Raw genomic sequence first — 15,266 nt, 5'->3', positions numbered from 1 at the left:
CTTGTTTAAAATTTTTCCACAGGTGACCATGGTACAAATGGAATAATCCACAACGAAATGAGGATGGAGGATGGTTCTTCATTTCCGCATTGTGAATTAAAATCATAACATAAAATGACATGCATCATAAAATGTGTATATATTTAGATAAAATATTGATATCTGGTGCAAATGTATTGATACTGTATTGCAGAAGAAAGTATCACAATTCCATGCTGTATTGAGTTTTCCCCTCTCCCCTAGCTCAGGGACTGTGTTCCATCACTCTACAGTGACTCCCACAGTTTGACCAGGCACCTGAAGTTTGCATGCCAAAGCTGCACAAGAACAGTCTTCCTCTGACTCAGTTCTGTGCAAGCAGGGTCCACAGGTCGTGGTGTGAAAAGAAGCAGGCTGGGCTGGTGGCTCGTTCAGTTAAGGCACCCACACTGAGGTGTGTGTATGAGCCTCACAGCCTTGGATCTAATTTGGACCGTGTCAGTGCCGACTGTGGCCTGTAGCTCCATAGGGCGATGCGCAGCTAACGTTTTGTGTCGCCAAGGGAACAGGAGGGTTCAGTCGGATAGGGTTCCATATTCATCGCTCTCTAGAGACCCACGCCGGGTGCCATAGATTGCAGTCAAAGCCGCATATGAAAGGTCTTCCTCCGCCCCCGCTCTACGCAAGCTTAGCTGTAGTCTGCGGTGTGAAAAGAACCAGTTGGCCCCACCATATGTTTCGGAGGAGAACCACGAATCGGCAGTGGGGTTGGCAGCATGAATCCAGGTGCGATTGCAGATGATTGGCCATTCCAAATTGGGGTGGGAATTACAGATCCTCAGCCCAAGAAAAGAAAAAGCAGTTGACGACACCATGTGTTTTCAAAGAGATCCGTGGATTTCCACACTCTCCCAAATCAGCTGCAGGGATTGCAGCATGAACACAGTTCTAAATGCCCCACCATTAACCTGAGAGGATGCACACTTTAATACTTCACTATATGTTTACATTGTGTCCCATTCTGGGTTAATGCACTTTATCATGTTTCAAATTGAATTTGGTATTAAGAAGGAACAGGAAACAACACATTAAAAAAAACTTTTATCACAACTTTCACTTTCGCTTTCACACTCTCTCTCAAACTTACTTGGCATGGAGGAGGGGGTCAAAAGGTGGGTGCTGAGCTCCATACACATGTTGTATGCTGGGAGTGAGAAGAAAGAAAAGAAGGAGTCAACTGAAAATGTACAGTTATGTCACAACTTATTTCTCTACAAGTACCTAGGTTTAGATGACCTAAATGTGCCAGATGAAGTATGATCTGAAACCCATCTGACTGCCTTTATTTGTATTGACATCTGAAAGCTAGGTATAAAAAATGATTTGTTTTAGAATTACACACTGCTTGTTTCACCAGAAGATGTTTTGTTTTTTTCTTTGTACTGTGCAAGGTACTAGTAGACTCCATTTTCAACATTTGCATTCTTCACAGTAATTTATGTTATGCAGGTAGCCTTGGTATATGCATTTGTTAGATCTGTAAACATACAACAATGTATGTACATTCACACATAGTAGGTACTATAAGTGTAATTTCCGTTTATTTCATTTTCATTCTAAAAGCAACTGCAACACAAAGGTAAATTTACGCAAAGTCGCTTTTCCAGTGACCTAATAATGTTATGTGAGTTGTTTGTACTTTTTGAGCCACAGTAATTTATAACACCGCGCAGATTCATTGCTTCTTTGAATCGTTCACTGAACACACTAGGCATAATTTGCGCAGGACCTGCGCAAAACTGCGTCCTAACGACCACTTCTACAGCAAAACCAGTGAACTCCAGTGACACCAGAACTCAGGAATTATGCTGATTGGTTGTGAACTAACTCACAGTAGCCTCTATGAAAGTGACCTAAACGCAGTCCTAATTCTGGTTACCATCACTGAAGAGATGATAAGAACTGGATTCTTTATGCATAAAATATACAGATATATAAAGATACTGAAGAATTTATAACTTACAAGTTTGATCAAGCTGAAATGAGGTGCTATTCTACTTCGACTGCAGCTATAAATGCTAACTGCTTTCAACGTCACCGGAGCAATAAATGGCGATTACTGTTATAACTAACGTTAACTACCATTACCAAGAACTAGCTAGTAACAACGCACCTGAAGCTACTAGTAAACTTAGCTGTTAGCGAGCTAGCAGGTAGCATCTTAATAAACACAAGGTGTAAGAGAAAGCTAGCATAGAGTACAACAGCACAGAATTTCAAATGCGAATAGAAGAAATGTGACAGTCCAAAGGATCAATAACTAACTCATGTTACCTTTTCAGATAGATAGCGAGCTGTCACTCTTAACTAATGTTACAGTACACAGCTAGCAGACAGGAAGCCTGAAATACGAAGCTTGAAATACCTGCATGTTCGCTAGAGTTAATGAGCTATTTAGCTAGCCACATAGCCAGCAATTGATCAAGCTAGCTCATACAGCAAGGCCATTGACCGACACCGTAAATAATGCATGGCTTTGTTTAACTGTGACAATTTCATTGCCAAAAAGTGAGTGCCCTGTTGGCGTCCAGAGAAATGAATCTGACAAACTAACTTGCAAGCAAACTAGCTAGTTAGCTAATATACTGAAGCTACTACCCTGTTAGCTGGCTAAACATAGCACATACCTTCCAGGGACCTTAGCAGTGTTTCTTTTCCAGAATTGTTTTTTGTTGCCGTCGTTTGACATTTTCTGTCTGCTGTACAGTATTTCATGAATCACGAAATGACAAATGTTTAGAGATGATGCCTATTGCCTCCAGGGTTGTTTATTTACACATAGCCTCTTCCTACTAAACTCAGAGAGCCGCCATGTTGACTCAGCCTTCACCGAGCAAACGTTGCCGTGATTGGTTCTTTTGGCAGAACAAGACTGTGCCCCAATCAGAAGTAACTGTTACTGTAAGTCACCGAAACGTACACTACGTCATACATTATGTACACCCATCGAGCGTACGTGAGAAAATGATGTGTACACCCGACAAAGAGCACCTAAATAGAAATTATGCATACCTCAGCTCATTATAAAATAATTGAAAAATGTTGTTTGAGTAGAACAAGCACTTAGTTGTTTTTCCTTCTGCATTACAAACAAAATGAAAGTGCCCCTCGCAGGTGACTAAATGTCTAATTAGTTACTGATTATACACTGTGCATTCACCTTAACTAAGGTTTAAGCATGTTACGTTGTACAATCTAAAATATGCCTACAAGCAATAAAATAGCATTGATAATTTTGAACTTTAGATCATTTATAGAAAGTAATGGCAATAAATCATGTTTACAAAGGTGTTTTGTATTTTTTTCCAGGAATGCTGGATGTTTACGTGCTTTGAAGAAAGCATTTTTCACTTGTCAGATCTCTATACCTGGGTTATTTGGACCAGGTACACACTAATGTCTGGGTAGATAATATTATTCCCTTATCATATTATTTCCTTAGCCTGAGCATGTGCTTCTAAAACAATGTTTAACCATTTTAAAATAGATTAGGTTTTTTCAGTAGTTACTTTAGTTCTTTGAAGTTGTGCACTTTATAACTATCTGTACATGTGGAATTCTACATTCTTTTCAGCAAATCATTGGGGCAAAATGTTTCATGTAAATGTTTACACGTTGAATGATGAATATCTTCCAGGACTATGGTGAACAAAAAAATATATATAGGTCTTGCATAATACAGCGGGAGATACAAACAGGTTAAAGTAAACCTGTAAAGATCTTAATTGACAACGTTTAATATTTGGATATTGCAGTTTCTTTCAGTGTCTTGAGAGTAAGTGTCACACTTCAAATTCTCAAGAGTAAACCCATTAATCTTTGATGGAGACATGATCAAAGGATGGGGAGGCAGGCAACTTCCAAAAGAGAGTGGTGTGATATAAATGCCATTAGTCTATACGTGATCAAAGAGAGCGAGTGAAGGGCAAAAGGGTCAAAATGAAAAGACAGTATTTTGAATTTAATCAAAGTTGGTTTCAAAGATCAAAAGCAGCTCAAAGACATCAATACAATGCTGAAAATGTGAATACTTTTGTCTGTGAGAGCATACGATCTGTACCATCTGTTTCAGTCTAAAAGGAGAACTTCTTCTGGCTATAGTAGCCCAGGTCATACGAAAAACGAGCCAAATACATTTCAGTTTTTTCTAACATTTTAAAGCACTGTACGGTAACAACGCATTCTAAGCATCAAAAAGAAAGGTATCACTCTATCTGTGCATCTATGCACTGTACAGTGTTATAAAATGCAAATATAAGCCAGTGTGATTTTAATTGCATGTTTAAAGCATCAGTTTGATTAATGAATCAATTAAGACTAATTATGAAACACTTAAGGGACTTTGTTGCAGAAGCATTACACCATTGCCTCACTTGAGGTGAATTGCCAAATATATACTTACTAGACTTTTATAGCCTTAAATTCCTTTTGAAATTATAGCATTAATTTAAAGTCTCTGTGATAATGTTATAATGATAATATGCATAAAATATTATATTAACATTATAAACATACGATGTGCATTCAAAATAAGAGCGCTGTAGAACGTGTATTATAAATGGTGATTTAAGCAAAGATCTAAATTTATTTAGTCTAACAAATTCATCTTAAATATAAAATGAGGCCATTAGACAGTTGAGCTCCTCTGGGTTTGGCCTGTAATAACAGCCCTATGAAACGCAATGGAAACTGAAACCTCTAATGACAGCACCGCTCTGGAGAAGAAAGAATGCAGGAAAAAAGGAAATTGTGTCGCTGGTCTTTTCTTTGTCACCCACACAGCAAGGGGGACTGAATACAAAGGCAATTGAGTTACACAATTCCAACGTGACCCTGGGTCTGACAACATATCTCCTTTGCCATATTTAATGCCTAATGACATAACCACAGTGCCCAATGGGTACCCAGATCAGAGGACATGAAAATGAGTTGACAAGATGAAAAAAATGTCACGGGTGTCAGATGCAGAAATGTTTGAAATAACTTCCCTAAACCAAATGTTAACAAAGAGGCCAGGGTTTCATCACCGCTCTGCATGCCTCTTGATTCAGGAGTGAAATTTATTTATTTACGTGCATGTCTGTTTGTTTGTTTGTTTGTTAATATTTATATTTAAAGCACATTTACAACAAAATCTGTAATACTGCACATATATGATAATATATGTAACATCCCTCTTTATTTATATATTCCTACGGTTGTAGGAATGGAGGTCGGGATATGTGATGCACTTTAAATGAATCTTTAGCATCAACAGCGGCAGGCATTACTTCCTAGTCACAAGATGAATAACATGAGCGCCAAGAGTGTCCAGTTAAACATGGAATGGAATGTCCATGCCCAGAAGCAATGGTTAAACATGAAATGGAATAATGTTCTCAACACTACAATATGCCTCAGAGGAAATTCTCAGAAATGTCTCCCTTTGCTCTTACCGTTGTAGTCATGATGTAGCAAATTATACCATTCAGTGTTAAGTAAAGTAATCTGGGACTATATTTATATTAATAATATTCATTAAACATTTTAAATGATGAATGAAAGCAAACCCCCAGTTCGTGGGTGGCGGGGGAGGTGGGGGGTGGGGGCGGGGGGTACTGGATTTTTGCCTTTAATCTCGAAACGGAAAAACCCAGTTCTTGAAGAACAGAGCAGGGGAACTACATACTCATCCTTGCATTCGTAAACAGGAACTAATTTTAGCTGACACTGAAATGTATAACTGGGGGTAGTCAGAGCAAGGATAAAACCCTTGAACTGCACAGCTCTGTTCATTGCTCAGCTACTCTCTCCCTATCTATACATCAGCAGCAACCTTAGCTGAGCGATTAGCATCAGTCTCAAGTGTCAAGGTAACTGATATTTTGTGTGCAAGCCAGGGTTGACTCCACAGCCCTTCCAGGGCACTTGACAACAGACTCAGATATAACGCTACCTAGACTACGTGAATTATCAGTCCAATCTATCTAGGATTCATGGACACATTGCGCCTCATTCACAAACCTTTTCTTAAATTATTCTTACTTTTGTTCTTAACAAATGTTCCAATGAAAAACCAATATGGGATTCATGGCACCTGCAGACCTTTGTTTTTCTGCATATCCCCGGTGTATGAGATGATGAATGCTGACTGTTTGTAAATTTTAAGCGCAATCCTGTTAATGTGATTTGCATAGGGAAACAGCCAAGAACAAATACAGATGAGAAGAAAAAAAATGATGAATGCTGAATTGTTTGTGGAAAATTCCTTACACACAGTTTACGATCAAATATGATAGTACCCATGTTTCATGAATGAGGCCCATTAAGTTTCACTAAAAATTGGATCAACTAAGCCACTATTTTTAAAGGCTTCCTCTCCAGCAACTCTTCTTTAATCAGCCATCAGACATTTTAGACTAGCAAGTCATTTCAGGATAAACACAGTGCAGAAGTTTTATATACAAAATGATCATTTCGGTCATGTACTCTTCTCTAAGTACAATTTCCACGCTGATAAATAAGTATTAAATGTTAACATCTCTTTGCAGCAGAACACTTCAGTTTGATTTATTGTTCTAGAAGTCATTGTTGACTGTTATGAATACATTTTTCAATGTGGGAATGTGATATAAACTATCAATCTAACTTCCTTCATACATTTTACTTAGAGAAGTCTGAGTCTGAAGACCGTCCTCTGCCAATTTCGGGGCGCACAAAGACACGCCTCCCCTAAAGTCCATTTGCAAGCTTCTGTTTCTTTTCATTCTGCAGTCTAATAATTGAGCGGTGCAGTCATTACATTACATCAAATCAACACACTCAATGCACAGCCAGACAACAGGCACCCAATCAACCAGAGTCATTCTTTTTGCACTGAGACATTCTTTTGCACGACCTTCAGACTGAAATCTTTGCTCCCTGGGCAACTCTACAACTAATTATGTACCGTGTTGAAGGACAGCCAGGTACCCTCGGTACTGGCACAATCAGAGATCAATGCATTTCAGGATCCGAGGCATTCTGGACAGACCAGCTTGCTCTAAACTGCTCAGTCAGTCCAATTATCTACTCAGTTTGATACTTTATGTTTCACAGTTGAAAGTCCTTTTACCCCTCATTTTCCGATTATGAGAGCACTTCATAAACAGTTAGTCATCATCGAGTATTATGACAGCATTCTGGTGAAATTATGCAGTCATTTTCTTTTTTAACGATTTAAGTAATTAAATTGATTTAATAAAATTTCAGGTCATAATGATTTCATAAAAGATTTCATAAAAGACTTACTATTTGGTTACACAACATGTTTTAATTATGTTTCTTTTTGAAGAATTTTGCTATTTGAAGTAGCATTTTCTTTCTAATAGGTTATGAAGCAAAACGCAAATTTATTAGTGAAATTTTTAGTAAATGTTTGTTGAATATATTTATTCAAATATTTAGAAAATTGCCTATTCTAAGTCCGAATTCTGAAATCTGAGTTGTATTTTAGTTTTCTCTAATTGGTTTTAAAGACACCCAAGTGGACTTCCTCCAGAGAGAATTAGTAGAGCAGACTTTTATGTGAGGTCTTCTTCAGCTGCATCATTTGATGTTCCATTGCAAGCTTGGTTTTATTCTTATGACTACTGTTTGTCTACATCAGATAATATGCATTCTTGCCAAATAGTAGAACTGACAACATGAAATAAGGACATAATCAGACCAGATACTACTTAGTGTAATTGCTTTTATGGGTGTTGTGGAGAGCTTGTTTAAGTTTTAATATTTCTCAGTAAAAACACAAATATTCCAGATATGATTTCACTTTTTAAAACAATATTTAAATTGAAACAAATGATCGTGCATTACAGGTGATTGTACAAGCAACACAATGAATGACTACAAAGGAGTTTTTTTTTTTTTTTGTCAGGAGACGTGCCTCTTCACGAACAAATCCCCATAACGAGATTAGCATACGCGGTGACGACACACGTACAGCTCAAACTGTCCTCCTTTGCAAATTAAGAAACCGCTACACAACAGGCTCCAGCGCCAGCAGCTTTGTTAGCAAATGTGGACGTCCGGCCTCAACTGCTTGATAGCACGGTTAATGTAGATATGCTAGGTATCAGATAGCATATGTTTTATTCTTCAGTTTCCCAATCGCTGTGACTTACTGGCGAAGTCATGGAAAAACAGCCAAGGTTATTGTCATCTCAGCTCTTACTGAAAAACAGGGTTTTTGAAGTCACCTTAAACCGTGCATTACTAACATGGAAGGAGATACAGACCAAGAAAAAACGCGTCTATGGGAGCATACACAGTACATTCAAAGTTGGTAAGTTATGAAAATAGATGCAAAACGTCTTTGCTGTGTGCAATGTATATGTGCCTGAAGTGGATGATGTTGCACATCAGGCGAAAACCAGACTACCAGCTACGTCTGCATTTGCGAGCGACACATTGTAAACAAGTGACGCACGGAAGCATTCTCCCTGTATGGTTGGAAATGTCTGGATATGAATGTTCTTTTAAAACGGCATTTCCCCTATTGTCTGAAACCCGTTGACTTGGAACAATGTATCAGTATACGCGATATTTCATGCACGTGTCCATATGCAATAATTGTTTTGCTCCAAATGTACGTTTTGAACAGTGTAGGAGGTCATTCAATGGTGCGCTGCTCTTTAGTTAAAACAACCATTTAACTCGCGAATTTAAATATTAAAATGTACGGCGTTAGCTAAGTTTATATTTGTTCAATAACAATGAAAATCACAGCTGCATAATGGCCTTTTTTGTAAGAATTTGAAAGCCCTTCTGTGCTGCCCTTGCTGGTTGACAGCTGGGCCGAGGACGCGGTCACGCCATCCGGCGAACGCGCAAGTAGCCTGATCCTGTGAGTCCACGGAACCTTGCTACTGTAGCTTAGCAATTTGCCGCTTAACTTTGCCTCCGAAAACTATCGTATTTTCTGGTTGTATTTGTACTGTTCAATTCACTAACAGCTTAAACCACAACTGTAGGCCTCCAGTTATTTTTGTGTCCGTAGTCTAGCACTACAAATTTATAACAACGGTTTATAATCTTTCAATTTGAAAATGAAACAAACACAGTGGAAACTTTCCTAAGACATGACGGTCTCTTACCGGCCTGGGTTCACGAGAGGACCAAGAAAGCCCAGACGTGTGACACGTGACTTGCCCAGTGTTTCACCCTATCTCATGGTGGACTATTGTTACTATTTTATTATTGTTACTATTACTACTATTACTATTTACTATTACTGTTTTATTTAAGAGTCGTTACGAAATGTTAAGGGAACTGTCATGAAAAAAGCCTTATGTATCAGATATATTGTTGGCCTATATCAGGCCAAGAATGCTGAAGTCCATGACAAGTTACCCTTTTCACTTGTAAAACTTAATTAATTCCACCTACTTCACAGCTTGTGGTGTAGCCTACATTTAGAAAATTGTTATATTCTGTTAATGATTGACAGTATCTGCTAAATAAAGTCATTTTGAGAGAAAAACAGTTGGTATATATCCACTGTTTTGTGTGTGGAATTATAGATTGCTGCTCACACTTATGTTAAACTAAAAGTTTTTTGTGCTTTGGAACAAGTGTAGACCAATTGTAAAGCAGATGAGTGTGGCAAGCCTATGAGGCTAACTAAAAACCAAACATACATGAAGAGGTTGGTCACTATCATGCAATCATGAAGCCAGATCAGTTGTTTAAATTCATATACACATTGAAGGTAAATGGCGGGCTATCACAAATTGGGTAATCTGTTGTGTGTTCGTATCAAACACAGACAGTATCCCGAATGCCAGTCCAGTTTTCCCTAGCTGTGTGTTCAGTTGATGGCAATTAATTACTGTCCCAAGTTTTTGAATTATCCCCTTGGCGGTCATAGGCCGGGTTCTGCGTGACACATTCCTTTGTCAGAGTCCTTCTTTTGAGGAGGTCAAGTCGATTAATAGCTCACCTTGGCACACGCCCACATCGGCCAGTCACATTGAAACACATCAACTTAATTGTGGGCAAAAGAGCTAAAGGTAAACCCAGGGGGGATCATATTTGCTCCCATGCCAGCCTGTTAAACAGCATCAGGCCTGTTGTACTTTAGTTATTGAAATGCAGTTCTATGGTGTGTACAAGGAAGTATGGATACTCTCCTCTGCTCACTCTGTACACTGTTGTTTCACTTAGAATAATAAAAAAAATCCTGAGAGCTGGTTGAGAATAGTTTTAAATGACTAGACACAAATCGTATGTGATATTATTGATGAATAATTTGTGCACTTCCCATTTAATTTCTTCCGTTTCAAAATGTTTTAGAGATATTTAGAGACGTGAGAATAGTTCACATGTCAAACGACTACTGTGGGGGCCTGATGTTTCAAGATATTTTAAAGAAAAAGGGGGGAAAAACAGAGCAAGTCAGTTTTCCCCTTAAACCAGTTTTTGACAGAGTACTGTCACTTTGTGTTGTAGAGGAGAGCACAGATGCTTGGGACATCTCTATTTGACATTTTGACCCTGGGGTATTTTCATAGATGTCCCGTTGTTCTTGGGATTAGCGTTAGTTTCGGCCTGGGTGTTCTCCATGCCTGACTAACCCCTCTGCCCTCCTCTCGTCTGTAGCTGATGGTGGCGGAAGTGGTTGAGCCAGTATACTTGTTGCATGATCAGCACGGGTCAGGTCACGGTGAGGGGGTGTGGGAACAGCGCTGACTGGCGTTTTCCAGATTGGTGGCCTGAGCTAAGCGGGTTCACCATGTGGGATGTGGGAGAGGGGTGCGTTGGGTTGAGAGGCTGACGCAACCCAACGCTTGTGACCAGTTTGTTTGAACTGTTATTATATCTGATTGTGCAAAGATTTTTTAATTTTTTTATCCATCACTTACAAATAAAATACATTAAAAATACACTAAAAGGTTAAAACACTTTTTTCCTAATCTTATGATGTAATTTTAAGATAGATGCCTTGGGACATAGGAATCTGTGTACTCAAGCTGTTTACTATTGATTAACTGAGGAGACCCTGATCCAGATGACATTGGCATGTTGGAATCACTCATTCATTGGTGGTGGGTGAGGTGAGTTCCTACTCATCGGTGTAAAGCACTTTGAGCATTTGGAAAAGTGCTATATAAATGCAATGATTCATTAATTCATTCATTCACTCCAACCTGAAGCAATTCAGACATCCCACCTTGCTCAAGGGTACAACAACATTACCAGGGCTGGCTAGTGCAATGCAGGTAGCAACAACACAGGTCTTGTGATTAAACAAAGCATTGAAAACAGAAGTTAAGCAGTAGCAATGAAACCATGCAATTAAAAAACTGAAAGTAACAGGTTCTCAATCTGCACAGTCACATTGCTTCCAAATAGCTTTATCCTGGAACTGTCAATAAGGTAATCAGTGTGCTGATTAGACCTGGAACGTGATTGACTGTGAGGTATGTGGATTAGTTCTGTATAAGTTGTTGAGGTGGGCAGTGTGGGCATTGGTCCTGGATGGACTGTATTTTTTTTCTCATTTTTCCCCAAGTTGGCTCAGGATTTCTGTCCCATAAATTGTAAAGAAGGCTCCAGAGGATAATTTTAGAAGAAGCGGGCATTTGGTCTATTGTTCCAGAAATTTTGAAGACCCCCTGAACTAAACTATTTCCAGGGCATGTTCCCTTTTTCTCCTCTGTGTTTCATGCCTTTATGTAACCTGAGAAAATAGACCAGAAAGTGCATGTATTTATTGCCTTTTCCATTTGTCTTGTTCAAGAGTCAGAAAGGCTGAATTGGCAAACTGCTTTTATTCTTGTAAGAACTGGGCAATTCAAATATAAACAAAGCCAAAAAGGAAAAAAAATCCCGGCATTCATCCTGAACATCTGCTGATGAAAAAAAGAGAAACATTTTTCTTTTTATAGCAGATTGCAGATTATTGAACTTATGCCTCCTGGTGGGGTTTAGATTGTTAATTTTTCTGAGCATGTAAAGTCATATGATGCTTGTTGATGTTGCTGGATAAAGGTGTCTGGTATTCCTAAATGTCCCTGGCATGACCCTTTTAGCCCCCGGTACCATAGAATACCTGGGCAACTGCTCTGAACAAGAAAGAATGTTAGTCGTCCATTGTTACCTGTGCAAGAACTTGTACAATAGTCTTATAAAAGATATATTGTTCATACAATAGAAAATTAGCCGTATGGGTAGAATACAGACCTCAGCTTTTAACGGCAAACCAATGGAGTGGAAGATCAAGCTTTCTGGACAAAATGTTATTAGTTTGGGCTAAATTATGTAATATCTGAGTTTTCAGTGTTTAAATCAGAATTAGACAGTTCTTCGCCTGTATTCCTCTTCAATAAATAAACTACAATAGAACATTAGCAATGTGTGCTATGTGCTTTGAATGTGTGCTTAAGTGTAATATAATCAAACTTGATAGTTATATTATCCATCCGTATGTACACAGTATATTTTACCAATGGAATTGAGGTCTGTTTCCTTTATCAAGGTTTCAGCCACAACCAATCATATAACCCAGTCATTTTTATTTTATAGAACTTCTCTGATAACATTTCTCTCCGAGGATGAACACTTATTGAGCGTATATGGTGTACATCTTGTTCCTCCATTCTGTGTACTGCTATCTCCCTCCTATCACTTGAGGTAGATATTGTCTTTCTCCAAAGAAATAAATATAGGGCTTTGCCCTTTGGTATCAAGCTTATTCCTTTCAGATTTAGAAGGGTGCAATCAGCGAGGAGATCTCTGTCTGTTCCCGTACACGGGCGCAAAGCCAGTGAACTCGAAGCAGTCGCCGTGCGTATTACCAAAATTCCCATCTCAGCCAATGAAAGATGAATGGAGCCTTCGATATAACCTTATCAATCAGCTCAAAGGGTAAATGAGTTTCAGCACATCATCTAGAAGGTTATTCTTCTCCGGGAGTATATATCTATCTGAAATCAAATGATGCAAGACCCTATCTGGAAGCAAAGCAGCCATCAGGCCTGGACAGACGCTCCCCACCACCACCACCACCACGTAAACACGCACATACACACACGAGTTGTATAAAGCAACTGCTCCAGCTGGAAATGCAGTTAACAGTTTGGTTTGCTTTGAAGAGAAACGGTTGATGGTCAGTGTTTCATTAAGGCCAGGAGTTGATATGATTTGAGAGGTGACTGAGGTCTCATTTATGTGTGTGGTTTACACACAGTAACCCTGCTGTTTTTCTCCAGGATTCTGCCTCTCTAAAGTTCTCAGCAAACCCAGCGGAGAGTCAGGTAGGCATGCTCTTTCCCCCCCCACCGTGGAAAGAGCCTTGCAGGTGTGACAGGGAAGAGTAGTTTGAAGTGCTTGTGTTCCCTGTATTTGATGGGGTTCTCATTTTCTATTTTTACATCCAAGTTCTCCACCTTCTTGTCATTTTGTCCCAGTTTGGGAAGGCAAGTTGTGATAGTAGGCCCATCCTGTCACTGTCACAGGAACATCACCTGTCAATTGGGGAAAAGCAGAGGCCTGTCTGTGGTCTGCTCTGAAGCACATGGCAGCCTCTGCTTCTTTTCAATCTGCTGTCCACGGGCTAAGAAGCACAGCCATAGCGTCAGAGGACACTCCAGTGAGCCCTGTTGACTGAAGCCATGGGCCGCCCTGTGAAGGGTACCGGCCTCAGTTGGCACTGGTGTGCTTGGGGATCGGATACCTGCCTGTGGGACAGTGTCAGTGCACCGTCTCAGCAGGACAGGCTACCTGATAGCCCCTGTGATGGCCTGATAGCCTCTCGTTTTCAAAACTAGAAACACTGAGACCAAACACCAAAAATCTGATCTGAAATCACACAAGATTGGGAGAAAACACAGAGAAAGGATGGCTTCTAGTCAAATCTTTTATGTATCAATGACTTGGGAAAAATATAATTTTTTATTTTTTTTAACTGACTGGCTGTAACCCCTCCTCTCATCAAATACAGTATTGTTGCTGTTGTTTGTTGTGGTTTCTCCATTGCTGACAGCTGCCTATTGCAAGCTTCACTTTCAGTAGTGTAAGCTTCACTCTGGCATACTTTAGTGCTTTTCCACCTATATGCTATTGCCTGTTTATGTTTGGAGATGTACACCATAATTATTAATATCTTGGTCATCTTGGAACATAGTACTTTGCAGTGCACGGTTGCACTCATCATGAAAGTATTGCAATATTTATAATATCTGATATTTATTCATTTTTAAAATGATATGATATTTTTGCTATTTTTCACTGTAGTGTTGAAATGGATAGAAAGACCTAAAACCTTCAACACATGCCAATCGATCACCATACAACTTTTCCCTACAGCAGGGATACGCAAATCTGGCCCTTAAGGTCAGTGTTACTGCTGGTTTACTCTTCTGCCTGATAGTCCGTAGTCCAATATTGTCACTGATTGGCCCGAGGTTGCACTCAAATAGTGCCTCAGGTTTAAATCAGCCCCTGATTAGAGGGGAGAATGAAAACCAGGAGGACTGCTGGCCCCCGGGGCCAGATTTGAGAATCCCAGCCCTGCACCATCCTCTACACATTTTTCTCCATCGGTTTGCTGATCGATATTAGTACCACTTCATGCATAGCAAAATGAATGTTTTTACACTGAAAGTGCCTTTTCATTATGGACCTGGATTGCCAGCCCCTGTGTGGATGCATTTTGGGTTTAGAATATACTGCGCTTTTAGTCGATAACACACTGCTTTATCCTGAAGGCTGGCGGTGTTTGCAATTGGTTTTTTAAAAAGATCATTACTGGACACTGTTTACTTAGCAGCTCGCATTTATAGAGCTGGATGTTTTCTGGTTTTAGGTTTAGCTCCTATTTCTTACTGTTTCCTCTCATTTTGGACTGGACATTTGTATACCTAAGCTTCTCCCTCCAAAGTACCATCCTCTGTCTGTTTGGGAGAGCACAGAGTCGAAGGCTCATCTCTCAAAGAACCTGCAGCCAGCCTGGTGTTCTCTGGATTGGATGACTGCCTGTGGGACACGTCAGCACTCTGTCACTGCAGGACGGGCTACGTGATAGCCCCGGATAGCCCCTCGAAAGTAGAAACACAGAGACCAAACCCCCCGAAATGATCTGAAATTACATCACTGTCCTTAGATTGAGGTCTTTTGAAATTCACCCGACAGCACTTCTGCGGGGTATTTCATGTTTGAAGCAGTCTTTGGTACAGAATACAATGGCGGTGTTTCAAAATTTGAACCTA

At 39.6% G+C, this 15,266-nt stretch overlaps 2 protein-coding genes across 3 annotated transcripts in view; one reads left to right on the top strand and one right to left on the bottom strand.

The window, feature by feature from the left end:
• tbc1d22a (TBC1 domain family, member 22a) overlaps positions 1-2,897 on the bottom strand; it is a 148,090-nt gene extending 145,193 nt beyond the window's left edge. For both annotated transcript variants that reach the window (XM_064342721.1, XM_064342720.1), the window contains exons 1-2: positions 2,667-2,897; positions 1,127-1,183 (exon numbers count right to left, since the gene is read on the bottom strand). In XM_064342721.1, coding sequence (XP_064198791.1) covers positions 1,127-1,183; positions 2,667-2,728 — 119 coding nt within the window. In that variant the 5' untranslated portion in view covers positions 2,729-2,897. The remainder of the gene's footprint in view (positions 1-1,126; positions 1,184-2,666) is intronic.
• A 5,110-nt stretch (positions 2,898-8,007) lies between these two features.
• LOC135258529 (ceramide kinase-like) overlaps positions 8,008-15,266 on the top strand; it is a 34,431-nt gene continuing 27,172 nt past the window's right edge. Inside the window, exons 1-2 of the mRNA XM_064341998.1 lie at positions 8,008-8,341; positions 13,269-13,313. Coding sequence (XP_064198068.1) covers positions 8,191-8,341; positions 13,269-13,313 — 196 coding nt within the window. The 5' untranslated portion in view covers positions 8,008-8,190. The remainder of the gene's footprint in view (positions 8,342-13,268; positions 13,314-15,266) is intronic.

The sequence above is a fragment of the Anguilla rostrata genome, chromosome 7 (assembly GCF_018555375.3).
Source record: "Anguilla rostrata isolate EN2019 chromosome 7, ASM1855537v3, whole genome shotgun sequence".
NCBI lineage: Eukaryota > Metazoa > Chordata > Actinopteri > Anguilliformes > Anguillidae > Anguilla > Anguilla rostrata.
This window is presented reverse-complemented; position numbering and strand designations above follow the sequence as displayed.